The sequence below is a fragment of the Podarcis tiliguerta genome, assembly GCF_965153285.1.
Source record: "Podarcis tiliguerta genome assembly, chromosome: 5".
Lineage (NCBI taxonomy): Eukaryota > Metazoa > Chordata > Lepidosauria > Squamata > Lacertidae > Podarcis > Podarcis tiliguerta.
In genome coordinates, this window is record NC_139538.1 from 89,667,726 (window position 1) to 89,694,680 (window position 26,955).

Here is a 26,955-nt window from a genome sequence, read left to right on the forward strand (position 1 = left end):
ATATGAGAGAAAGTATCCCTCCTAGCTTCAGGATCATGCAGCCACATGGAATTGTCTATTAAAGATGTTTGGTTTTTTCTTTTTTGGCTTCTATCTTAATGTCTGCTTTACTGTATTAATCTGCATTTGTGCCCATGTGTTTCTATATTTGAAAATAAACAAACATGTTTTAAAACAAACACACACAGAACAACAACTGAAAGGGTATCAGCAGGCAAAAAAACCTACAGTATTAACATAAAATAATATTGAGTATATTACAGAATGTCCATGGCGGGGGTATGATATACTGGGGAAGGGGGTTCCAAAGGCTGGGTGCCACCACTGAGAAGGCCCTGTTCCTTTCCACCTGGGCATCTTCTGCAAATGACCCCAGTGACTGGGCAGCATCATTAAAGGTTCCTTTGGAGTTTGGGGGGCAATTTTGAACTGCATTTGCAAACAGACCAACAGCCAGTGCAATTGATGCAAAAAAGAAGTCAAAGGCACACTGTGGCGTAGGCCTCCTAGGTGGGTCATAAGGAAAGGGTGTGAAGTGATTGGCCAGTGGGAACCCAAGGGGAGGAGTTAGAGTTGTGTGGAAGTCAGTTGAGAGTTGGGAGTTGGTCTTGATCTACCCACCCGGGAAGAATGGCAAATGAAGTTGATGGACTACATGGAACTGGCGGAAATGACTGGCAGAATCCGAGACCAGGGAGAAGAGTCGGTGGAAGAAGACTGGAAAAAGTTTAAAGATTATTTACAGAAATACTGCAAAATTAATGAATGTTAAAAGAATGGTGGAAATTATATGGCTTTAGCAGAAATGTTATAAGGATTTAAGTATAAATAGATTAATAGAATATTATAGGTAAAATAAGGTTAGAATGTGTTAAGATAATTATAGGACAGAAAACAGAGGAAGATGGAAAGGAATTGCTGAAATAATTGATAGAAGTGGAATACAAAAAGGGAGGTGCGAGGAGGTCGGTGAAATAAGTGAATGAAAGACAAGAGATTGAAACTGAGTGTTTTAAACTGTTTTTGTTTGGCTTTGTTAGTTTAATGTGTTAGTGTTATGTAGTGTCTTTGTATTGTATTGTTCTTTTTTTGTTTTGTTTTGTTTTGTAGTGTTTAAATTGTTCAAAAAGTAATAAATATTATTTAATAAAAAAAAGAGTTGGGAGTTGGAGAAGGAAGAGGGAGGATAAGTCTGTGTGTTGATCGAGTTGTGTTGTTAGAGAGTGAGAGGAACTGTTAGGTGGAGTCAGATAGATAGTTGGGATAATCAGTTTGAAGTTGTTAGAAACGTATAGGTCAGTAAAGAAACTAAGATTGAGAAACTGCCAAGAAAAATTAACTGAAACCTTAAACTTGTTCATGCTTATAAAAATAAACTTGATTATTTGTTAATGTTAACAACTGTCTGGACTCTGTGTGTACCTGAGAGAAATGGGTTGGTGGCAGCGGGAAAGCAATCACAGTGGTGGCACAGGGATCAATAGACCGTCGAATGTCCGGGGACCCTGTGTGATCGCCACAAAAGTGGTGGCAGCGGTGGGATCACATCAATACTTGCCACCACAAAAGTAGTAGGCAAGCGGTAGGATAACAGCAATACCTGCCACACACACCAAAAAACCAGCACCAATCAATTGTCCAGCGGTAGCATTTTGTCCTAGCAGCAGTTTCTGACAAAGGAGACCAAGTTACAGTGGTCCAGGCTGTCTGACTGCGGCCAAGTCTGTCATCCCTAGAAAAGGGCACAGTTGGTCAAACTGTGCAGAAACACTCCTGGTCACAGCTGCCACCTGAGAATCCAGGAATAAAGTCAGATACAGAACATTGGGAACCTGTTTTTTCATAGGTAGTGCAACCTTCTTCAAAACAGGTTCCGATTCTATTGCTGGATTGGCATCTAGACAACCAGATTCATCCAGGAATGCCTGGAGCTGGGTAGCTACAACTCATGGCCCACCTAGCAATGGCACATAGCCTCGTAGGTTTCTGGTATGATGGGATCAAGGAAGTAATGGCATTAACCACCACTTCACTGAAACAAGCATATGCAATATTCACCCTCTTCTGACTGCTTTACGCAGCCAAGACCGGCAAGCTTTGGGGACACCGGCCTTCAGAAACCTTTTTTCACATCCCCAAATAAAACAAATCTATCGCAACAGGACAAGCCGTTCCTGAAGATACATCACAATGATACTTGGTGGGTTGGTGCGCATGGCTGCCTGCCTCTGCCACCTCCTCTTCTACCCACCACCTGCAGAAAGTCTTTGAGGTGAATTGGCATCATTTTGGCTTCCTCTCCTCACTGTCTCTACTGAGTACCATTTCAGAGTTCATTAGGGGGCCCACAAGTCTCCACCAAATAAAAGAACCTTCTTCTTCTTATTCTTCTTCTGCCACCCATCTAACTGGGCAGCTTCCAACAAATTATAAGGTAAAGGGACCCCCGATCATTAGGTCCAGTCGTGGCCGACTCTGGGGTTGCGGCGCTCATCTCGCTTTATTGGCCGAGGGAGCCGGCGTACAGCTTCCGGGTCATGTGGCCAGCATGACTAAGCCTCTTCTGGCGAACCAGAGCAGAGCACGGAAACGCCGTTTACCTTCCCGCTGGAGTGGTACCTATTTATCTACTTGCACTTGGACGTGCTTTTGAACTGCTAGGTTGGCAGGAGCAGGGACCGAGCAACGGGAGCTCACCCTGTAGCGGGGATTCGAACCACCGACCTTCTGATTGGCAAGTCCTAGGCTCTGTGGTTTAACCCACAGCGCCACCCGCGTCCCACTATCTGTCTCTACTAAGTACCACTTAAGAGTGCATTAGGCGGCCCACAAGTCTCCACCAAATAAAAGAACCTTATTATTATTATTATTATTATTATTATTATTATGCCACCCATCTAACTGGGTGGCTTCCTACAAATTATAAAACCACACTAAAACATCACACACAGCAGAGTAGGTGTTAGGGAGAAGGGTACTAATCTAAACTTCTCGCTGCCATTCGAGTTTTCTAAATATATAATGGTTTTTATAACAGCAGTTGTAGTTGTAATAACAATTGGCAACAACAACAATCTGTATGAAGAGAGACCTTTGTCTCAATCTGCCTACCTGGTCAAAAACCTCTTTAAAACCTCTTTCTGATCCTTGTTGTTGCCCAAGTGACCTCATATTCCCTGTGAATGCTCTACCTATTACATTCTCCCAGAATATATGCGAATGTTAAGACACCATCTCATCCTATCAGTACCCAATATATATAATAATAATAATAATAATAATTCATTTATACCTGGCCATCTGGCCGGGTCTCCCCAGTCACTCTGAGTGGCTCCCAAAAGAATATTAAACTCGATAAAACATCAAACATTAAAAGCTTCCCTAAACAGGGCTGCCTTCAGATGTCTTCTAAAAGTCAGGTACAGTGGTACCTCGGGTTAAGTACTTAATTCGTTCCAGAGGTACGTTCTTAACCTGAAACTGTTCTTAACATGAAGCACTACTTTAGCTAATGGGCTGCTGCACCACCGGAGCACGATTTCTGTTCTCATCCTGAAGCAAAGTTCTTAACCAGAGGTACTATTTCTGGGTTAGCGGAGTTTGTAACCTGAAGCGTATGTAACCTGAGGTACCACTGTAGTTGTTTATTTCCTTGACATATCATGGGAGGGCGTTCCACAGGGCAGGCACCACTACCATGAAGGCCCTCTGCCTGGTTCCCTGTAGCTTCACTTCTCACAGTGAGGGAACCGCCAGAAGGCCCTCGGCTCTGGACCTCAGTGTCCGGGCAGAACGATGGGGGTGGAGACGCTCCTTCAGGTATACTGGGTATACATATGCTTCTCTCCCATATTCTGTGCTTTCGCACAGACACTGCAAACCATGGCTTCTACACACCAGCCTCCGCCTTGTTGTTTTCCCTTATATACTGAAATCATAGAACTGTAGAGCTGAAGGAAACCTGAAGGCCATCTAGCCTTACTTCGTGCAACACACCTTCTGGTTAAGAGCCAGATGCACTAACTCACTTTTCCCGTTTTCAGTCACTCACCAGTACGTTTCCGAGCAGAATTCAAAGTGTTGTTCAAGGTGTTGACCTTTAAAGCCCTAAACGGCCTCGGCCCAATATCCCTGAAGGAGCATCTCCACCCCCATCATTCTGCCCGGACACTGAGGTCCAGTGCTGAGGGCCTTCTGGCGGTTCCCTCACTGCGAGAAGCAAAGCTACAGCGAACCAGGCAGAGGGCCTTCTCGGTAGTGGCGCCCGCCCTGTGGAACGCCCTCCCATCAGATGTCTTAAGGAGGCCCTGTTCAGGGAAGTTTTTAATGTGTGACATCTTAGTGTATTTTTTCTGTTTGTGGAAGCCGCCCAGAGTGGCTGGGGAAACCCAGCCAGATCGGCGGGGTACAAATAATAAATCATTATTATTATTATACCTGTTGCTGTGCTATCTTCTAGTATTACATTGCCTATTGCATCGCCCTTCACTTCAGGATAATGTTTAAAGCCTTCCTGATCAGGTTTGCAAGACTTCTGCCAAACATATGCCTCCCTCAGGACCAGGGCAACTGGTCTCCGGCCAGAAGGCATTCATCATGGAAGAACAGACCAAGAACCCAAGAGTCAAACCTTCTGCAATGGCACCACCAGTCACTTCAAAGATTCTTCTCTCTCTCCCTGAGCATTGATACCCAAGAGGAAGGAGTAATTAAAACACCTCACAGTAGCTGGCAATAAATTCAAAACCACGTCTAGAAGCAGATTTTGTTCCCACGTGCCTCAGCGGGGAGGGAAAGTGGTCCGTGGACTTGATGAACCTGGTCTAGCTTTCTGGACAACTCCTGCGATTAAAAATACAATTTTCCTCTGCCTCTGCATGGTATCGGACCAGGGCTCAAATTTCATACCGTTTCACAGCCCATGGCTTGCTAACCACCGTGTTGATAGTTCCTATTTTCAATTTTCATTTTATACCTGCTTTCCCGACACGGGTGGCGCTGTGGGTTAAACCACAGAGCCTAGGACTTGCCGATCAGAAGGTTGGCGGTTCAAATCCCCATGACGGGGTGAGCTCCCGTTGCTCGGTCCCTGCTCCTGCCAACCTAGCAGTTCAAAAGCACACCAGTGCAAGTAGATAAATAGGTACCGCTCCGGTGGGAAGGTAAACGGCGTTTCCGTGCGCTGCTCTGGTTCACCAAAAGCAGCTTAGTCATGCTGGCCGTATGACCCGGAAGCTGTTCGCAGGCTTCATCAGCCAATAAAGCGAGATGAGCGCCGCAACCCCAGAGTCGGCCACGACTGGACCTTTACCTTTACCTGCTTTCCCAGCTAGAAAAGACAAGGGCTAAAGTAGACACGAGAAGAGATCTGCTTGTTAAAAGGCAGAACTTACGTAAGAATATAAAGATGAGCCTTGTTGGATTAAGCCTACCAAGTTCAAACTACAGTTTGTTTGTAACTACTGTACAATTCTCCAGATGAAGCCCACAAGAAAGATGTGAATGCAATGCACTTTCTGCTTTGTTCCCTGGCAACTGACATTCAAAGGCACACTGCCTCTCAACTTGGGAGGGAGCAAGCAGCCCCTGCGCCTAGTATCCATTAATAGCTCACTTTTCCATACATTTGTCCACCCGCCTCTCTCTCACATACACATCCCTTTGCATCTAAAGCTAGCCAAGATATATAAAGCAACGGGGCTTTAGGTCTTAACTTCCAAGAGATGCTAATTATATGTTGCTTGATTATGATGACATATCACTGTTATTTATGACTTCCTCCCCCGTGATTACTCTTGGTAGTGTACAGGGAAGGAAACCTGAATCCTCCTCTCCCTTGCCAGGATCTTGAAGAGGGCTCCTGCTTGCATGCAGCAAGTCTTAGGGGCCAATGGGAACCTAGAATCATAGAATCATAGAGTTGGAAGAGACCACAAGGGCCATCGAGTCCAACCCCCTGCCAAGCAGGAAACACCATCAGAGCACTCCTGACATATGGTTGTCAAGCCTCTGCTTAAAGACCTCCAAAGAAGGAGACTCCACCACACTCCTTGGCAGCAAATTCCACTGTCGAACAGCTCTTACTGTCAGGAAGTTCTTCCTAATGTTTAGGTGGAATCTTCTTTCTTGTAGTTTGGATCCATTGCTCCGTGTCCGCTTCTCTGGAGCAGCAGAAAACAACCTTTCTCCCTCCTCTATGTGACATCCTTTTATATATTTGAACATGGCTATCATATCACCCCTTAACCTCCTCTTCTCCAGGCTAAACATGCCCAGCTCCCTTAGCCGTTCCTCATAAGGCATCGTTTCCAGTCCTTTGACCATTTTGGTTGCCCTCCTCTGGACACGTTCCAGTTTGTCAGTGTCCTTCTTGAACGGTGGTGCCCTTTCCCTAATCAACATTTCCCTAAGCCTATCAAATGGGGAAAGGGGTGGGAGGCTATGCTTGTAATTAAATAAAGAAAAACTGACTGCAAGCAATGAAATTAGTGTCAAGTATAGTTAGGCCCTTAGGAGCAACCTCAGCACTATCGTATAAATTTAACTCTTTCGATTCCGGCCTACAATTAGTTCTGTGCACAGTTTAGCCCCAATTATCTATTTGGGTGGACGAGGGTGGCACTGTGGTCTAAACCACTGAGCCTCTTGGGCTTGCCGATCAGAAGGTCGGCAGTTCGAATCCCCACGACGGGGTGAGCTCCTGTTGTTCAGTCCCTGCTCCTGCCAACCTAGCAGTTCGAAAGCACGTCAAAGTGCAAGTAGATAAATAGGTACTGCTCCGGCGGGAAGGTAAACGGCGTTTCCGTGCGCTGCTTTGGTTCGCCAGAAGCGGCTTAGTCATGCTGGCCACATGACCCGGAAGCTGCGCGCCGGCTCCCTCGGCCAATAAATCAAGATGAGCGCTGCAACCCCAGAGTCGGTCACGACTGGACCTAATGGTCAGGGGTCCCTTTACCTTTACCTATTTGAGTACGTGCAGCTTCATCTCTAATACTGGGCATATTTGTAATCATTGCTTGAATAAAACACAGTATACTTTTAAAAACAAAAAAACCTCACACATTATGATTTTATCGCTAAGTGCACAATGCATTTCATGTTCATTCTGGGACAATCCTGTTTACATTTACTTGGAAGTAAGTCCAAATGGTGTTTTACTCAGAGTGGCTTACTTCCATGTACAGTGGTACCTCAGGTTAAGTACTTAATTCGTTCCGGAGGTCTGTTTTTAACCTGAAACCGTTCTTAACCTGAAGCACCACTTTAGCTAATGGGGCCTCCTGCTGCCGCCGCGCCGCCGGAGCCCGATTTCTGTTCTTATCCTGAAGCAAAGTTCTTAACCTGAAGCACTATTTCTGGGTTAGTGCAGTCTGTAACCTGAATTGTATGTAACCTGAAGCATATGTAACCCGAGCTACCACTGTAACAGGATTGCCACACTAAAACAGTATATTAAACTGAGGTTGGAAAGAAATCGAGTACATCCGTCATTCAGTCAAACAAAATCTCAGCTGATTAAATACTCGACTAATTTGACACTTGAATAAAAGCGAATTGTTCCGAAGCAAAAACAGTCTGTCATTGTAGCAGCCATTATTTTGGAAGAAGCATATTCTCCTCTGCAGGAAAGGGGGAAATTCCTCAAAAGTGAACTTTTGCAGATACTTGCATTAAATAAAATACTTGAAATTAATTGTTGCTCAATTAGTCAGGGTACTTTTTTAGACAATCACTTGGGAGAATGGGGTGGGGAGAAAAATGTGACTCTGTCGGATTTTCCTGGAGCGTTCAGTGCCTTTCGTGACTACTGACTATCTGTACGATATCCTTCTAGGATGCCTTGCAATCCTAATGAGATTAGGAGGCACTGTTTGGCAGTGGTTCCACTTGTACCTGCGAGGCTGATCCCAGAAGGTGTGCTGGGAGACTTGATGTTCCATTGGCTTCCAGGTTGCCACAAGGTTCCATCTCGTCTCCCTTGCTTTTCAACATCTACATGGAAACAGTGGGAGAAGTTATCCGAAAGTTTGGGCTGAAGAGCCATACGTTTGCGGCACCTCTCAGGTTGTTTTTTTAAAAAAAATATTCTATTGTGTAGAAGCAACAGAAGCGACACTCAATTAATTCAGGAATGAGCGAGATAAGCAAACAGAACTTGAACCATATAAGATGGAGGCACTATTGGAAATTTGTGCGAAGATTTTTAACCTATTCTGAACGGGACTGCACTACTCCTGAAGCAGCAGGGGCGTAACTGGAGCTGGTTGTCTATCTGTTTCGTTGATTTAGAGTGCAGGTGCTGACCTTTAAAGCCTTAAATGGCCTCACAGAGGCCCGGTTGGTTCATACGGGGGGGGGGGGGGGGTTTGATATAAAATGTGGTGTTGTCGTCCCCAGAAACTCCCATATGAACTCATGAAATTAAGGCAAGTGGGGGAGAAAAATGCAGTCGTATTTATTCTCTCCCAAGTGAAATCCGCTAGGCTCCCTCTTATTTTTTCAGACAGGATGAAAATATTAGACTATCACTATTCTTTATGGAGAAGGGACACGGGTGGCGCTGTGGGTAAAAGCCTCAGTGCCTAGGACTTGCCGATCGAAAGGTCGGCGGTTCGAATCCCCGCGGCAGGGTGCGCTCCCGTTGCTCGGTCCCAGCGCCTGCCAACCTAGCAGTTCGAAAGCACCTTCGGGTGCAAGTAGATAAATAGGGACCGCTTACTGGCGGGAAGGTAAACGGCGTTTCCGTGTGCTGCGCTGGCTCGCCAGATGCAGCTTTGTCACGCTGGCCATGTGACCCACAAGTGTCTCCGGACAGCGCTGGCCCCCGGCCTCTTAAGTGAGATGGGCGCACAACCCTAGAGTCGGACACGACTGGCCCGTATGGGCAGGGGTATCTTTACCTTTTTATTCTTTATGGAGAGATGAGAGGAAATCAATGTTCCTGACCCACAACTGAACTGACACGCTGGGGAGTAATTCAGAGATAGAGGCATTTTTACTTGTTTCAGGGTGGATGCAAATAAACTTATCCTTTCCCAGTCATCAGAGGCATCTGAAGTCTTTGCACCCCCAGAATCAAACGCACCGGAGCCGAGGTCGATCCGTTCTGAAATTCCCCCTCACAACAGTGTTGTCAAATGTTTTCTCCCTTCCTACCTCAGAGAAAACCTTTTCTGCCAACTTCAGTTTTCCTTTCAAAAAAATAAGTCTATTAAAATTAAAAGCAGGCAAGATTGCTGGTAGAACGGAGGCAAAAATAAAGACTGAAAATGCAACCAGTAAGTTCTGGACACTAATTGACAGCTGGGGGGGGGGACTGCACCAAAGCCCATACAGAATGATGGGACCATGAAGGTCCCATTTCTCAAGATCTTTCCTGCAAATTATAATGTGCAAGGCTGGATTTTCTAAGGAAATGAGCAACCCAAGCTCATTTGCTGCTCATAATCAGGTGGCGTGGGGGGGGGGGGATGAACTGTCTGGAATAGTCAACGATAATTAGTGCTTGCTGCAGTTTGTGTGCATGAGCTTTAACAGGGCACGGTTGATCTGTTTAACTAGCAAGCATTTGGCCTTTACAAGGTCCTCATATAACACTTTGAGTGATCACTATGGACATTTATAAGGGCTAGTTAGTCAGGCAAGATATCCTGGTCCAGGCATCCTGGTGGAGCTGGTAGCGTGTCCTCTCAGGTCTGTGCTGAAAAAGCACCTCTCTCTGAGCTCTTGCACCAGCTGGGGGAGGCGCCTGCCATATGAGGCATGCACAGAGCACATGTAAAGGAGGCATGCACAGCCAAAGAGCTCCCCTCTCTGCCACAAGACGCGTGTGCTGCACAGAGTATGTAGCGGTTTGAGCACACCTGCCAGAATGGAATGTGCATGGATTTGGCTCCGATTGCAAAAGCTAACTCGGGGCCGCAGTGCTTGCATGCTCTTGCCTGCAGGAGCTTCTCCCCCCGGAGGCCGCTTGCCAACTTTGCACCTCCGCGAAGCGAAACCTGCGACAGTCCCCGCTTGGCTGACCCTGTCTGCAGCCTCCGGCCACGTCCCTGGGAAATGCGAGACTAGTAGACACAAGGCGGCTTCTTCTGCCCGGCAGCTGCTCTGCTCTTCAGACATGCTGCCCCCTCCCCCCCCCCAAGCGCAGCGAGGCCAGGCTCGCTGGGCTTTCCGGCGGTAGGAAAGTGGCAACGCTCGCCTGGCGCGCGTCACGTGTGAACGCTGCCCCGCGAGGTCTCAAGGTGCAAGGACTTGCGAAACCCGAGTTCTGCGCCGAGCCGCAGGAAACTCGCGCAAAGGTCCCTTCGCCCAAGTTTCCCTGCCCCGCCATTGCTGCGGAATGACTCCAAATCACTGGCGTAAAGAGGAAGGCGCGCATCTTCCGCAGGAGGGACCTTGCGGAGGTGATGCTCTCTTTTCTCCCACCCGCAAGTAGGAACGTGCTCGGCGCTGGGGGAGTCTAGCCCCCGATCTGGAGGCGATCAGGCCGGCTTGGCTTGGCCCGGAAAGGCGCCCCATCCCCGGCCCGCAGAGGGCCCCCTTCCCCCCGCGCGCGCTTCTGCTGCGCGCTCCGGCTCGGCGAGGGAGCTGCAGCCGGGCGCGCCGTCGGTGCTGCGGCGAACGGAGCATCCGCCGCCTCCTGCCGGTACCGCGAAGGCGCATCCAGGCTCCGCCGATCCTCCCTGCTGTGCTCCGGGAGATGCGTGTTAAGGGGGTTAAGGCGATCGCTTCCGGTTCTTTCCCACCCCCCGTGTCCGCAACCGCGATCGCGCTTACCGGCCATTGTCCCGTAGACCATCTGCGTCCAGGGCTGATGTTTGAGCCCTCGGAAGGCGGTGTTGGGGATCCTTTCCATGATGCCCTCGTAGAAGATGCGGCGCGCCGCTTCCTGCTCGGAAGGGTGAAACTCCCTGATGCAGACGCCCTTTTTCTGGTCCTCGCCGTCGGGCGCGGGGCTCGGCGGAGGAGGCTGCGGCTGCAGCGGCCCCGCGGCGGGCGATCCGGATCCGGCCCGAGAGGAAGGCCACATCTGAGCGGACGAGGAGACGAGCAAGCTCTCCTTTTTGGCTCCTGAAATCGAGTCATGATCTTCCGCCACTATCTTAGTCTCACAAACCATTTTGGGAGACAGACAATGCATGCAAACCGGCCGAGGAGGGGGGGAAAGGGGGGCTTAGGAGATGTCGGATGGGGTGGGGGGGAGAAAAGGAAAAGGGGGGGAGAAAAAAAAGGGGGGGAGAAGCTTGCCTGCCAAGAGGCTGCTCTACGATCGCAGCTTTTTTTAATGGTGCGGAGGCGGCGGTGGCGAAGGGAGAAAGGAGCTCCGCCGCATTTTGGAGAAGTATTTATAATGCAGCAGAGCCGATTGCCGCTTGCAAGGGGGTCTTTCCCCCCCCCCCGGGTCCTAGCGCCCTTTCCCCATTGGTTGGCTCGTTCGCTGGCTGGGGGGGGCCGGGGGCGTGGCGGGCCGGGGGAAACGCCTCCTCTCCCGGTGCTCTTGGTGGCAAATTACTACAGGCTTCGTTGCGCCCCCCCCCCGCCCGCCCGCTTTGATGTCACCTTTCAGCGCTCCGAGTTTCCTGCTGAGCCTTACAGAAATCCTGTGCCAAACTGTTCGATGTGGCGCCTCGCTGGGGGAGAAGAAGGCGACTGACTTCGCTTGCCCGGGTGGGGTTGGGGTGGGGGGGAGAAGGTGGGAAGGCTCGGGGGCGGGTCGAGGGGGCTGCAACTTCCAGCAGCAGCTTGCCGTGTTTCCACTTAAAACGACACTCGAGCAAGGGAGAAGGGAATCTAGGAACAGAATGCTGCAAACGAACTGCATTCTTCAATTCAGCGCGAGGACATGCATATATACATATACATATATATGCATGCGCGACTTTTGGTTTCTGTGAACGAGGGGGAGACAATTTATTCGAATGCACGCTTCAGATATAAATCAGATCCGCAGCCTTTTTTTTGCAATTTTTTTGCTTTGAATTATTTTTCTGCCGTGGGGATATAGAAGATTTGTGGTAGCTCAGAGCGGATAGTGGTGCTCTGCAGATGTGGTGGGACTACGTTATTATTATTATTATTATTATTAAAGATTTTCTTCTTTTACAGAAGTATGCGTAATGTCTCTCGTATTTTTTCCGTGTAACATTTTTTACAAATCAGTTTCATTTGTTGAGACATTGGGGGGAGGGAGGGTGGCGATGTTTCTATTTTGCTTAATGCATGTAGGGTTTGGTGTCAACGCTAGCAACATCTGGAGCTGCCCCTGCTCCAGACTCCACATGCAGCAAATCCCTCCCCGCGCGCGCGCCCTTGACTAGCCCGGATCCCTTCGCGCGTCCGCTTGGTTAAGTTAATCCATCTAAAAGGTGAGCGGGCGTACGGGATGGCGGCCTTTCAGAAGACGCGAGATCCTCGTCTGAAGGGTTCCTTTAGGATCCGCGCCCCTCTTGAGGGATGATGAATCCCACCCCTCACCCCCGTGGGGTTCCCACGAGTGAAAGTGACATCGCCTATTCTCTTCCGCGTAGACTCCGATCCCAGCTGCTCTCCTCCTGCTCCGCGGTGATTGGATGAGTCATTCACCACTGCGGTAGCTCAGAAGGGTCTGTTAACGCTTTCCTGCGCTTGTGCGCAAAAATCCCCGGGGCTCGTCGCTGATGCACAAGGCTGCGGAGAGCCGGGGGAGAGGCAGACCAGGAGACCCTCTCCGCGCGTGGCGAAGGCGGGCTTCGGAAAGAGGGGGCCGGGTTGTTTTCTTTATTTTAAAAAAGGTTACCAAGCGCCCCCCCCAGCAGAAATCTCGCCGGGTCACCCATTTTTGGAGAGCCTGAGACCTTTGCGGGCACAGGGGCGACGCGAAGCTCGCGTCTCCCTTTGTCTCCAAAGGAAACGCACCCCGGACCCTCCTCGCCCGCCTGCCCGAAATGAGCTCTCCAAAGCGCGGGCTTCGGCTCCCCTTTCCGTGTTTTCGCTCCCCGGAGCGAGATAAAAAGAGGCTCCTCTTCCTCGCCCGCTTTCCCCCTCGCTCGGGAACCCATTTCTCCGCTCCCGTGGGGTGGCGGGACCAGGAGCGGGCGAACTGGGGGTGGAAAGGGCGCGGGGAGGGCGAGGCGACGCGGAGTTGCGCGGACCGGCCGCCGGCCTCCCCAGCGCGCCTGCAGAAAAACACTCGACGGCCGGTCAGCTCTTAGTGCATGGAGGGGGGCCGAGCGGAATCGCCTCCTTTCCCTCAGGCAGCGACATTTTCCAGCTCGGCGAAATGCCCCACAGCCCAGGCAGCGCCGCCGAGCCACGGGGCCGCCCCCCGTCACTTTCCTTCCAGCGTCCTTTGGGACAAAAATCGCCAGCGAGGAAAGGGCGACTCCTTCGGGATTCACGGAGGAGGAGGAAGGGAGGGAGGGTCTTTTTCTTCTCCCCTCCTTCCGCCGGCCGCCTCCTTTCCCCCGCCGCTTTGCCTGCGCCTTCCTTGCCTCCCCCCTCCTCTAGTATGTGGCCCACTTTATTTCTGCCGCAAAATCCAGCGGCAAAGCGTCGCCCCCCCTCCCCAGGACTGTACCACTCCAGGTGACGCAGGGGTGCCAACTTGAATAATATATGGGGGGGGCTGAGCAAGGTAAGCCCCACCCCGCGCTATCGACCACAAGACGCTCCATTTGAATGGCGATGCCCATCGACTTGGGGGGGAAGGGGCTAGCAGCCCCCTCAAATATTTTATGCGGGGGGCGAAGGGACCTCGACCCCCTAGGAGCTGGCTCCTATGAGCGCGTCCGAAAAAACGCCCAGCCCCCTGGAAGCCCAACCTGCCGCCTGCTTGAACCGGCTTTTATTTCTGCTGCAGGTATGGAGAGTCTCCCCCCATCGCAGCTCCTCCTGCAGCTGACAGGCAAAGGCGCGTGCGCAGCTTTGGTGGGGTTCCCGAGCCCCGCCGCCTGCCTAGAGAGGATGCGGCGCTGCAGCGGGAGAGGGCGTGGAGTGGGGAGGGCGCCGCGCCCGCTCTTCCCCGCCCGCGCCCTGCCGGCCGAGCCTGCTTCTTTGCGGAGGAGCGGCAGAAAGCCGCCTCCTCCCGGGCGGGGAGCATGCGCCTTGGCGGGGGGGGCGGGGGCGCTGCCAAGATGCTTGTTGTTTAGTCGTGTCCGACTCTTCGTGACCCCCTGGACCAGATTATGCCAGGCACCCCTGTCTTCCACTGCCTCCCGCAGTTTGATCAAACTCATGCTGGTAACTTCGAGAACACTGTCCAACTATCTCGTCCTCTGCCGTCCCCTTCTCCTTGTGCCCTCCATCTTTCCCAACATCAGGGTCTTTTCCAGGGAGTCTCCTCTTCTCAAAGTATTGGAGCCTCAGCTTCACGATCTGTCCTTCCAGTGAGCACTCAGGGCTGATTTCCTTAAGAATGGATGCGTTTGATCTTGCAGTCCATGGGACTCTCAAGAGTCTCCTCCAGCACCAGAATTCAAAAGCATCAATTCTTCGGCGATCAGCCTTCTTTATGGTCCAGCTCTCACTTCCATACATCACTACTGGGAAAACCATGGCTTTAACTATACTTTAACCATGAGATGGTTGCATAGTGTTCTCGAAGCTACCAGCATGAGTTTGACCTAACTGCGTGAGGCAGGGGAAGACGGGAGTGCCTGGCGTGCTCTGGTCCATGGGGTCATGAAGAGTCGGACACAACTAAACGACTAAACAACAACAAAAAGGGCTAGTGATTACAGTGGTACCTCGGGTTACAGACGCTTCAGGTTACAGACTCCGCTAACACAGAAATAGTACCTTGTGTTAAGAACTTTGCTTCAGGATGAAAACAGAAATCGCACGGTGGCAGTGGGAGGCCCCATTAGCTAAAGTGGTGCTTCAGGTTAAGAACAGTTTCAGGTTAAGAATGGACCTCGAGAATGAATTAAGTTCTTAACCCAAGATACCACTGTACAACTACGGTACTCACCTCTCTTTATTTCTCTTAAGCTTCTCCTTTGCTAATGCTTGTGCTGCCCCATTAGACCTGGACAACCATGTTTTAGATGTGAAAGAGTAAGGATGACAGCTTCCTCTTAACTCTTGGCGACATCCACTGCGCGTCTGCTTGCAAGCAAGCTTTGAAGGTTTTTTTAGTACAAAGTGTGTTCCGGGCCGAGTTTGCCTATGCCTGTCCTAGGAGGCCAAGGTCCCTTCAGCCCCCCACCTCCAGTCAATTATTTGAGGGGGCCAGGCCTCCCCAAAGTTGATGGGCCAATGATGTGAGTACACCGCTTCTTGTGATCGATTATGCAGGGTGGGGCTTATCTGCCCCCTGTGGGGATGTTCAGGGTGGCAGGAGAGGATATATTGTTTATTAATATCCTTCCTAACTTGTGCCAGCAAGTTCCTTTACTTAGCAGACAAGAGTGCATTCCCCTTTACACGGTGGATAGCCGGTTGCAGGCTCGTGTGAGCCTCTCACTATTATACAGTTCAATCTGTCTCAGATTGAATTGTGAGTTCCTGGTAAGTTCCCTTGAATCCCTTGAATAAAGACACCACATTCTTATTCAGAGTTAATAAGAGAGGTTTACTCACATCAGTTCACAGTTGGATTCCTGAATCCCTTGAATAAAGACACCACATTCTTATTCAGAGTTAATAAAAGAGGTTTACTCACATCAGTTCACAGTTGGATTCCTGAATCCCTTGAATAAAGACACCACATTCTTATTCAGAGTTAATAAAAGAGGTTTACTCACATCAGTTCACAGTTGGATTCCTGAATCCCTTGAATAAAGACACCACATTCTTATTCAGAGTTAATAAAAGAAGGTTACTCACATCAGTTCACAGTTGGATTCCTGAAGGCAGACTTAGTTACAAATATGTACATGTGGGTCTACCCCATATGGAGGAATAATCCCAGTGCTTCTGCTAGCTGAAAAGCAAGCAGAGCATTCCTAGCTAAAAAGCTGGTCAAATGTAGAAGGAAGTCCAAAAAGAGAGGGTGCTGCGTGCCTCATCCTTTTGTTACCTGGACAGGTAAAATCACACCCACCTTCTATCACATGCAAAAGGAAGGATGCTCCAGCCAGGAGGAACAGGAAGTTTTGACTGACTGGACCACACATTCCCTTGCATGTCTTCTCTAGCATTACAAGGAATGTTGTACTTGACTGCTCCTCATGGATCACATCGCACACATATACCCCCTCCCCCAATATTTTATTCAGGCGGGCACCCCTTGATAAATCTGCCCTCTCAGCTAATACGGTAACAATTGGATCAGTAGCAATTCCTAATGAATCCCTATTTATTTGACTTCTTTAAAAAATGAAAGCCATTCAGAACCATTCCCTAAGGGCCCTGCCTTGCATGCAGCTGTTCTAACTGCTCAACCTTTTTAAAAAAGAAGAAGAAGAAATAAAATATGGTGACTGACTGCACGACTGTGAGGCAGGTGCTGAAACTTGACACAAATAGGTGTAGTTCTTGATTATTATTATTTAAATGCAAGAAGCTCTTCGCTGTTTATTTTGTGATAGGAATTTTATGGTCTTAGATGTATGGTAATGTTCATAAGTGTACCAACCAAGCACATACATAGATCAGCACAGGAAGGCCAACCTGGAACCATTTTGATTCCTAAACTGAGCAAATGTTTTCTCTGCAAGGTCAAACTGGAAAAGCCTCCCCATTGTCTTTTCCTTCACGAATCCTGTCTTAAGGGTATGTAGGTGTTTGAATAGGGTGTGAGCCTGTGACCTGGCCCAGGAACTAAGTATTTATCACTACAAAGAATGGCCAGGCTCCCCAGGCAATCCAATCAAGTAACCTGCCAGACAGGAGAAAAACAATATTCAAATTTCTGTTTTAGACCACCTTTTCTGTGATGTAGGTGTGATGTATCTGAGGGGTGGTCTTAGGTTACACCCCTTCTGTGATGTATGTACTGTATGCTGTTTCTGGGGGTGGTCTTGATCTACAGGGTGGCAATTTCAAAAGTCTTTATAAGGCCTTGCACACCATTTTTCTGGGTCCCTCCTCTCTCCTGCGGGTAAGGGGAGCACCCTGTTGCAACAGATCAGTAAAGGCCAAGCCTACAGGCTGCTGTTTTGCTCCAAATTATCCTGGTTGGTGTTTTTATTTTTTGTCCAAGGGAGCCCTCAGATTTTTCCGTTAACATTTTTTTAACACAGATCACCTGAAATCCAAGTCCAGTGTGGCCTAATGGTTAAGAGTGTTGGGCTATGACCTGGGAGCCCAGGGTTCGAATCTCCACTCAGCCATGAAGCTCCCTGGGTGACCATCTCTTAGCCAAACAATGTGTTGTGAGGATGAAATGGGGAGGAGGGGAACCGCGTACACCACTTTGGAAGATAAATGTAATACATAAGAGTTATTTTGGCTGAAATCTGGGACTGTTTCCAACCCCTTTGATTAGGAACAAATTAGGATCATGCTACCAGGATTTTCCAACAGTATGGTTTTTCAAAACAGTATTGCAAGTTCTGTAGTTACCAGTGTGAGAAATGGTCACATTAGTCTGTTGCTGCAAAAGCAATAAAGTATTGTGTTACCTGAAAGACTAACAAATATATCGTTGCAAACGTTTAAAGGTAAAGGTAAAAGGACCCCTGACCATTAGGTCCAGTCGTGACTGACTCTGGGGTTGCGGCGCTCATCTCGCTTTATTGGCCGAGGGAGCCGGCATTTGTCCGCAGACAGCTTCCGGGTCATGTGGCCAGCATGACTAAGCCGCTTCTGGAGAACCAGAGCAGCGCACAGAAACGCCATTTACCTTCCCACCAGAGAGGTACCTATTTATCTACTTGCACTTTGATGTGCTTTCGAACTGCTAGGTTGGCAGGAGCTGGGACCGAGCAACGGGAGCTCACCCCATTGTGGGGATTCGAACTGCTGACCTTCTGATTGGCAAGTCCTAGGCTCTGTGGTTTAACCCACAGTGCCACCCGTTTACGCTGCAGTAAATTAGTTAGTTTTTAAGTTGCCACAGGCCTCTGTGTTGTAAGTTTTTAAAGACTGATTCTGCTAAGACTTCAGCCCCATATAGCCTTTGAATTCATCCAGTTTACTTTTTAAGTAAACAGAGCCTTGTGCTTGCAGGTTGAAATTTATCAAAAATTCAAAATATCAGCATCCAAAGTTTTTTTTGCCTTTAATTGCATGTCAGTCATTTTCCCTCGTCTGATGCTTATAAAACAGTATAATCATCGTTCTGCAGATTACTTAATTTGCATAGTTTATGCAAATCAATGGAAACATTTATTTCATCTTCCTTTCAAACTATTCTAGTTATAACCATAGCCCACCCTGATCATTAGTGCTACCCTGGAAAAGTTTTACTACTTAATTCTGCTTGTATAATTATCACTAGGATATAATGGAGCCCTTGAAAGTGGCCTTGATTTATTGATATCAATTTCAATGACATCAAATGTGTTGTTGAGTTGTTGTTCTGGGAGTGTATTCCTTCCAAGCCAAAGGTGGTGTGTGTCCCAGTTTTTACTGTTGCAAAGAAGTCTGCAAACAGGAAATGAGATGTCTTGAAGATCTCATGCAGCTTTGTGAGATAACCATGGGTGCAGTCCTCTTATCACTTCCTGAGGTGGAGGGAAGGTTGCGCACACACTAGCCTGGTGGCTGGTCTGGTGTAGATTGGACTGCTCTTTGATGGAAGGGCAAATATCACTCTTTAATTATTCCTTGGTGGTCTTTGGTTTGGGACATCTGCTGTGAAATTAAGACTGAGGTTCCCTTTAAGGAGCCCATGGCAGACCCAGAGCAGTGCCCACAGAGAACACAAGCCCTGCAGACCTTAAAAGTTTGTCCTGATTTGAGGCAAGAGTTTCTTCTGGAAGCGGGATAGAAGGAGGAGGAGGAGGAGGAGGAGTTTGGACTTGATATCCCACCTTTCACTCCCCTTAGGGCAGGGGTCAGCAAACTTTTTCAGCAGGGGGCTGGTCCACTGTCCCTCAGACCTTGTGGGGGCCAGACTATGTTTCACAATTGCACTCAACTAAAGTCTCTAATTTTCTCTCAGCTATCTCTTATGTCACTTCCTCTAACTGAATCTCAACGAAACATAATTCCGGCCTCTCAATGATCTTACTCTTCACTCTCCTACGCATGCATGCAACTGGTGGCGTGATTTCGATATTTCCCTTCCCTAAAAGAGCCAAACTATGTTTTGTGGCAAAAGTGCAAAAGGCACTGAACAGGGCAGCTGAAGACATTTTGCTGCCTGAGGCGAACCAGAAAACGGTGTCCCCCCCCCCCCCCGGGAATTGTACTTTGTTAAGGGGGCTGGATAGGTAACAAATGCAGCCCTCCAAACCTCTCTGTTGGGGTTTAGACCATCCTGCTTTGCACCCTCCTTGAGGTGGGTTTTTTTTTTGTTTTTTTTATAATAATAATATAATAATAATTTATTATTTGTACCCCGCCCATCTGGCTGGGTTTCCCCAGCCACTCTGGGCGGCTTCCACAAAGACCAAAAATACACTAAGATGTCACACGTTAAAAACTTCCCTAAACAAGGCTGCCTTCAGATGTCTTCTAAAAGTCTGGTATAGTTGTTCTTCTCTTTGACATCTGGTGGGAGGGTGTTCCACAGGGCAGTTGCCACTACCGAGAAGCCCCTCTGCCTGGTTCCCTGTAGCTTTGCTTCTCACAGTGAGGGAACCGCCAGAAGGCCCTCGGCGCTAGTCCTCAGCGTCCGGGCAAAACAATGGGGGTGGAGACGCTCCTTCAGGTATACTGGGCCGAGGCCATTTAGGGCTTTAAAGGTCAGCACCAACACTTTGAATTGTGCTCGGAAATGTACTGGGAGCCAATGTAGGTCTTTCAAGACCGGTGTTATGTGCTCTTGGCGGCTGCTCCCAGTCACCAGTCTAGCTGCCGCATTTTTACTGACTGTAATGTGTCTGTGGGTGGAGAGAGGGAACTGTGGTGGTGATAGGGTGCTCATCTCACCTCCCTTCCTTGCCCCCCCCTTTCCATTCCACCAACTGACCTCTCTCTCGCCTTTGCACCATGGCGACGGACGCTGCTCTCTTGCCAAGCTGTGAGCTTGCTTGTCAGGGACAACTGCACATGTAGCACAGTTCTTGAGCGGGAGTCTGTGGGTTAGTGGTTTCATAGGGCTATGGAAAGGAAGATGCTGCAAAATGGGGAGGATAAATGCTATGGGGAAACAAAGGGATGAACTGGGAAAGAAAATAGGGAGGGGGAGGAAAGGGAAAGCAGCAGAGGGACAGCGAATGGTGGCGATGGAGGAAGAGGCAACAGCCATAAAGCTCTGGGTGCCCTCCACACAGGTTGAATGTGCTGCCCCTCCCAGCTTTCTCAAGCAGACCACCTTGAGGCAACTGCCTCACCTTGCCTCGCGGCCTAGAAGGGATCTTTGGGGTACGAAACCAGCAGATTCCCCAACTTCAGTCCCGTTCTGGGCCCCACAATTTAAGAAGGATGTTGACAAATCGGAACGTGTGCAGAGGAAGGCAACCAAGATGATCAAGGGTCTGGAAACCAAGCCTGATGAGGAACGGTTGAAGGAGCTGGGTATGTTTAGCCTTGAGAAGAGGAGACTGAGAGGAGATATGATATCCATCTTCAAATATCTGAACGGCTGTCACGTAGAAGATGGGGGGGGGTAGGACTCCAACCAATGGCTTCAAGTTGCAAGAAAGGAGATCTGGCTAAATATCAGGAAGAGTTTTCTGACAGAGCTGTTTGACAGTGGAAGAGACTCCCTTGGGGGGTTGTGGACTTCCCTTCCTTGGAGCTTTTTAAGCAGAGGTCATGGATGCTTGCATTCTAGGGGGTTGGACTAGATGACCCTCAGGCCCCCTTCCAACTCTACAACTCTGATTTTATGAAGCTGCTTTCCAGAGTTGCTCATCACCCAACTCTGTGCCTGGATAGCTCAATTAGTTAGAGCATGGTGCTGATAATGCCAAGGTTGGAGGTTCGATCCCTGTCTGGGACAGCTGCATATTCCTGCCTTGCAGGGGGTTGGACTAGATGATCCTCAGGGTCCCTTCTAACTCTATGATTCTATGATTCAGCCTTTCTTGCTTACAAATATTCATATTTTTTTTAAGGAAGTTAATGTTTAAGTTAAATTTTATAAGAATTGTGATTTGGAAAACCGTTAAAAGGATACGCAATGAAATTCAACCAAGGGGAAGCAAGGAAGTCACTTAACAAAGTTAATAAGTGTAATTTTCAATAAGGCTATGATTTATGTTTATTTGTCTTATGTGTTTGTTTGTTTGTTTGTTTATAATATTGTGAAAACCAATAAAAAAATTGAAAAAAAGAAGATACAAATACAGTGGTACCTTGCGAGACGAATGCCTCGCAAGACGAAAAACTCGCAAGACGAAATAGTTTTTTGAGTTGCTTCGCAAGACTAATTTCCCTATGGGCTTGCTTCGCAAGATGAAAACATCTTGCGCCTTTTTCTTGAAACCGTCAATGCATTCCTATGGGAAACCGTCAATGCATTTCCTATGGGAAACCATGCTTCGCAAGACGAAAAATTCACAAGACGAAAAAACTCGCAGAACGAATTAATTTCGTCTTGCGAGGCACCACTGTATTCACATTTTCCATCATCATTCGTGATTACACATGTCGTTGTTTTTAGGGGGAGGGGGGGAGGCAACAAAATGTGAATTACATCCCAGCCAGGGCAAATTGTTCTTCACTCATTAACTCACTTCAGTTAAATGGACAGCAGATCACATAATTATAGGGACTTCGGACTCTCGCAGAAGCCAGGCTTATATTCCACTAGAATTTGGGTGTAGAACAGCGAGTGCATTGTTAGAAGTGTTGAGAAGCTTTGACGGGCAGCGCGCAAAGTTGTGGTGCTGGGCGATGCCGCACTTTTCACCACGCCTTGGAATGCAAGCGATACTTGATACCTTGTCGGGAAAGGGATATGCCTGCATTGGCTTTTTATTTAAGACAGAGATTGCTAGAAGAATGTCAACTGGCTTGAATGAAAAATGTCATCTGCCATTCCATTTGTTTCCACTCAGCATTTGGGAGAAGTTTAACCTTTCACGGGCTGCCTGTGTCAGCATATGCAATGCTTTGGACCGTGGTGGTTGTTTTTTAACTCTCCACACGACTTCTTTTGAACTTTTGCTGAGCTATCTCATTCCCCAGACCCCCAGGCTTTCAGACTGCGAGAGGATACCCCTAAGAGGCAACTGGAATACCAACAGGGGGGCATGAATTTCCTAGGAGAAATAAGATCCAAAGACATGGAGGAGTCCGAGACCAGGGAGAAGAGTCGGTGGAAGAAGACTGGAAAAAGTTTAAAGATTATTTACAGAAATATTGCAAAATTAATGAATGTTAAAAGATTCTTGGAGTTATATGGCTTTAGTAGAAATGTTATAAGGATTTAAGTATAAATAGATTAATGGAATTTTAAAGGTAAAATAAGGTTAGAATGCGTTAGGATAATTATAGGACAGATAACAGAGGAAGATGGAAAGGAATTGCTGAAACATTTGACAGAAGTGGAATACAAAAAGGGAGGTGTGAGGAGGTCGGTGAAATAAGTGAATGAAAGATAAGATATTGAAATTGTTTGAGTGTTTTAAATTGTTTTTGTTTGGTTTTGTTAGTTTAATGTGTTTAGTGCTATGTAGTGTTTTTATATTGTATTGCATTGTTTCTTTTTTTTATTATTTGGTTTTGTAGTGTTTAAATTGTTCAAAAAGCAATAAATATTATTTTTTTTAAAAAAAACCAAAGACATGGAGGAGTCTTCCTTTCCAAAACCATGGTTTGGTGTTGCAGTCACTGCTGCCTTCCAAGAGAGAGAACGATAGCCTTGGATTAAGAAATGCCATGCGAGTGCTAGGAAAGTCCCAAGAAGGAGAAGCAGAAAGTCCTGTGGCTCTGTGTTTTAGGGAGACGGAAAAGGGTGATTTTCAGACCCCCCCACTACATGAGCAAAACGGAGTCATCAGTTTATGCACCGATGACATCAAAGTAAAAACCAAAACAATACCAGTAAAAAGAAGAAATAGCAGAGCAACACTAATGGCCACCTCTAGAGCAGGAAGCCTGCCATCACCCATCAATCACAGTGTTGCCGTCTGGCAATGTCACGTTTTCTAATGTTAATAATGTTTCAACTTATACATGTTATACGCCGCTCTCTGAGCAGTGAAATGTTTAAGACAGGGGTAGGCAACCTAAAGGGACGCGGGTGGCGCTGTGGGTTAAACCACAGAGCCTAGGATTTGCCGATCAAAAGGTCGGCGGTTCAAATCCTCACGACGGGGTGAGCTCCCGTTGCTTGGTCCCAGCTTCTGCGCACCCAGCAGTTCGAAAGCACGTCAAAGTACAAGTAGATAAATAGGTACCGCTCCGGCAGGAAGGTAAACGGCGTTTCCGTGCACTGCTCTGGTTCGCCAGAAGCGGCTTAGTCATTCTGGCCACATGACCCAGAAGCTGTACGTCGGCTCCCTCGGCCAATAAAGCGAGATGAGTGCCGCAATCCCAGGGTCGGTCATGACTGGACCTAATGGTCAGGGGTCCCTTTACCTTTAGGCAACCTAAGGCTTGGGGGCTGGATGTGGCCCAATCACCTTCTCAATCTGGCCCGCGGACGGTCCAGGAATCAGCGTGTTTTTACATGAGTAGAATGATTCCGTTTATTTAAAATGCATCTCTGGGTTATTTGTGGGGCATAGAAATTCATTCTTTTTTTCAAAATATAGTCCGGCCCACCACATGGTCTGAGGGATGGTGGACCGGCCCACAGCTGAAAAAGCTTGCTGACCCCTGGTTTAAAGGGTTCCTGCACATACCTTGAGTTTGGTTTCCTTTGAAGGTCACCAGAGAAAGCTCAGTATACCTGAAGGAGCGTATCCACCCCCATCGTTCAGCCTGGACACTGAGGTCCAGCTCCGAGGGCCTTCTGGTGGTTCCCTCCCTGTGAGAAGTGAGGTTACAGGGAACCAGGCAGAGGGCCTTTTCAGTGGTGGCACCTGCCCTGTGGAACACCCTCCCGCCAGATGTCAAAGAGAAAAACAACCACCAGACTTTTAGAAGACATCTGAAGGCAGCCCTGTTTAGGGAAGTTTTTAACGTTTGACGTTTTATTGTGCTTTTAATCTTCTGTTGGGAGCCGCCCAGAGTGGCTGGGGAAACCCAGCCAAATGGGCGGGGGGGAAATAATAAATAATTATTATGATTATGATTTGCACGTACACTGGTTTGAGCATAAGATGAAAACTTCACCGCATTAACCTCCAATAGATAAGATAAAGGTAAAGGGACCCTTGAAGCATTAGGTCCAGTCGTGGCCGACTCTGGGGTTGCAGCGCTCATCTCGCTCTATTGGCCAAGGGAGCCGGCGTACAGCTTCCGGGTCATGTGGCCAGCATGACTAAGCCGCTTCTGGCGAACCAGAGCAGTGCACGGAAACGCCGTTTACCTTCCCACTGGAGTGGTACCTATTTATCTACTTGCACCTTGATGTGCTTTCGAACTCACCCCGTCATGGGGATTCAAACCGCTGACCTTCTGATCGGCAAGCCCTAGGCTCTGTGGTTTAACCCACAGCTGCCCTATTAGGTTTCCAGGGGCTACTAATGCCATGGTATTGGATTTTTCACTGACCGCAAATCAGACCTCTCTACCTCTCAGACCCAGTTCCAAGACTGCTGGTCTACTGCACACGCGGCATTTTAATGACATCATCTCGAGCTTGGCAGGTGTTGGGAGAGAAGGAAAGCATTCAGCCTTCCAGAAGGATCTCCATGGTTTTTTTTTAGTTTCCGTGGCAGAACATCACCCGTACTTGACCCTCTCTTTAGTTATGCAACCAAAGAGAATCTGCCAGGCTATGATTACCCTCCAGTTCGACCTCATTAGATTGAACGGGGAGGAGGCGAGAGAAGGCTCAGATGCGGGAGGGAATAATAATGGGGGAAAGAAAAGAAGAACCTTTGTTTTGCGAACAGGTCTGCAGGGCTGGAGGACCCCTAAACCCCATGAAGTTCAACTCCAATCTCATTACAATGAATTTTTGAGCGACACTTCAGCACAAACATCAGAGGCTGCAATTGTTTGGGGTAGTTTTGTTCAGTTCTTTGCTTACTTAGAGGAGCATGGGTAAAAGGGGGGGGCGACTGTGCTGGCACCCATTAACATGCAAGGAAAAGAGTAAGCATGTGGTCGTGGTTTTGTTCAATATAGGGTTATCCAGTGGCATAGCGTGGGGGGTGCAGGGGGGGCCGGCCGCACCGGGCGCAACATCGGGGGGGGGGCCGCGCTCGCAGCTCTCTGCCCCTACCTGGCTCACTCACTCACTCTCACTGCAGTGCTGGCTGTGCGAATCCGATCCGAGCCGCCGGGTCGCCGCCCACTGTGAAGGGGAGGGTGCCAGGCGTGCGGTGCGGTGCGGAGAGAGCGCGAGGGACTATCTGGGGGAGGGACAGTGCAGCGGGGGGCCCCCCGCAAATTACTTGCCTTGCCCCGGGTTAGGGGGCGCAAATTACTTGCCTTGCCCCGGGTGCTGACAACCCACGCTACGCCACTGGGGTTATCAATGCCTCTATAATTCACACAGTATGAATGATCACAAGGATGAACTTAAAATCTTAATAGAGAAAGGTGAATAAGATTTAACAGGCATTTCCGAAACCTAGTGAAATAAGACTCGTTATGTGAATGTAGGGTTTGGAAGTTACAATTTATTGAAAGGGAACAGACCAAACAAGAAGGGAGTTGCATTATATACAACAGATGTGTTCACATGCAAGGAAATACATGAAATCGATGGACAGGCCAGTTGTCCCAAGAGCCCAACAGCCAAGCCCGGGGCTGGCAAAGCTGATTTTTGCAGGAATCGTGGAGAACTTTTGTCACGCAGCAGATCTGCCCTACCTGCCCCACTCCTGACGTCACATAGGACATCAGGTGTGGGGCGGGTGGTTCAGGAATACAGCCCCATGAGCCCAAACTTTGGCAGCTGCATCAAAAGAACTTTCTGATGGAATTTAGATTTGAAAGGGTCATACGTAGCAAAACCAAAGGAGGGGGAAACCATCAAAATAAGTACGAAACTTGTGGGGAAATTGTCTGGAGTGTATTGACTATCCTAGACTGACAATATGGGATAGGATAGACAATAGAAGGCGAGACTCGGAAGAGAGCGCTGTATAACACTAACTCGCCAACTTGAAGGTTGAAGTTGGGCCCAGACCAGAATTTACAATTGCAGTATCTGCTGTATGACAGCAGCATGTCGGAGCGGATTGACGTAAAGCAAGGCGATTTAAATGAACAAATTACCGTATTTTTCGCTCCATAATATGCACCTGACCATAAGACGCACAGAGGTTTTAGAGGAAAAGAAGAAAAAAAATATTCTGAATGAAACAGTGGATGTATGATTTGTGTGGCCACAGACATGTGATCTGATGGTGAATTTGGGGTGACGCAATGCAAAAATCCTGAGGCTCCATGTGGATCCATGCTTTGTAACCATGTTTTTGCACCATTGCGGCCCCACACAACATTGGGTGCATGATTTTTTGGGTGCAGGCTGTAGCCATGGACATGCTATGCAATCTGATGGTGAATTTGGGGTGACCCAATGTAAAAATCCTGAGGATCCATGGGCTTTTACCTCTCCCCTCCCAGGCAGCTCTGCTAGCGTCCCTTATCTCTCTTCTGATCCCACCGATCAGCTGTTTCCTTTCAACACTCCCTTCCCTCTTGTTTACCTTAGTGTCTTTTCCTTAGCGGGAGCAGTTTTTTGCTCCCCCTTTTCTTCCAGTTTCTCTCATTGCTTTAGTCTTTCTGTTTCTCCTCTTTGTAAGTTTGCTGTCTTTACCCCCCCCCTCCCAGGCAGCCTCCTTTATCTCTAGCGTCCCTTATCTCTCTCCCCGATTGGCAAACGATCAGCGGCTTTGTTTGAACACCCAC

The 26,955-nt window shown here is 48.4% G+C and overlaps 1 protein-coding gene across 4 annotated transcripts in view; it reads right to left on the minus strand.

The window, feature by feature from the left end:
* NAT8L (N-acetyltransferase 8 like) overlaps nt 1-11,663 on the minus strand; it is a 50,986-nt gene extending 39,323 nt beyond the window's left edge. For 3 of the 4 annotated variants that reach the window (XR_014511384.1, XR_014511385.1, XM_083440943.1), the window contains exon 1: nt 10,780-11,663. Coding sequence is in view for 2 of the 4 variants with exons in the window: in XM_083440943.1 (XP_083297069.1) it covers nt 10,780-11,143 (364 nt within the window). In the remaining 2 variants the exon portion in view is untranslated. The remainder of the gene's footprint in view (nt 1-10,779) is intronic. The other variant, XM_083440942.1, reaches the window with a different exon arrangement.
* Nucleotides 11,664-26,955: the final 15,292 nt, after the last annotated feature.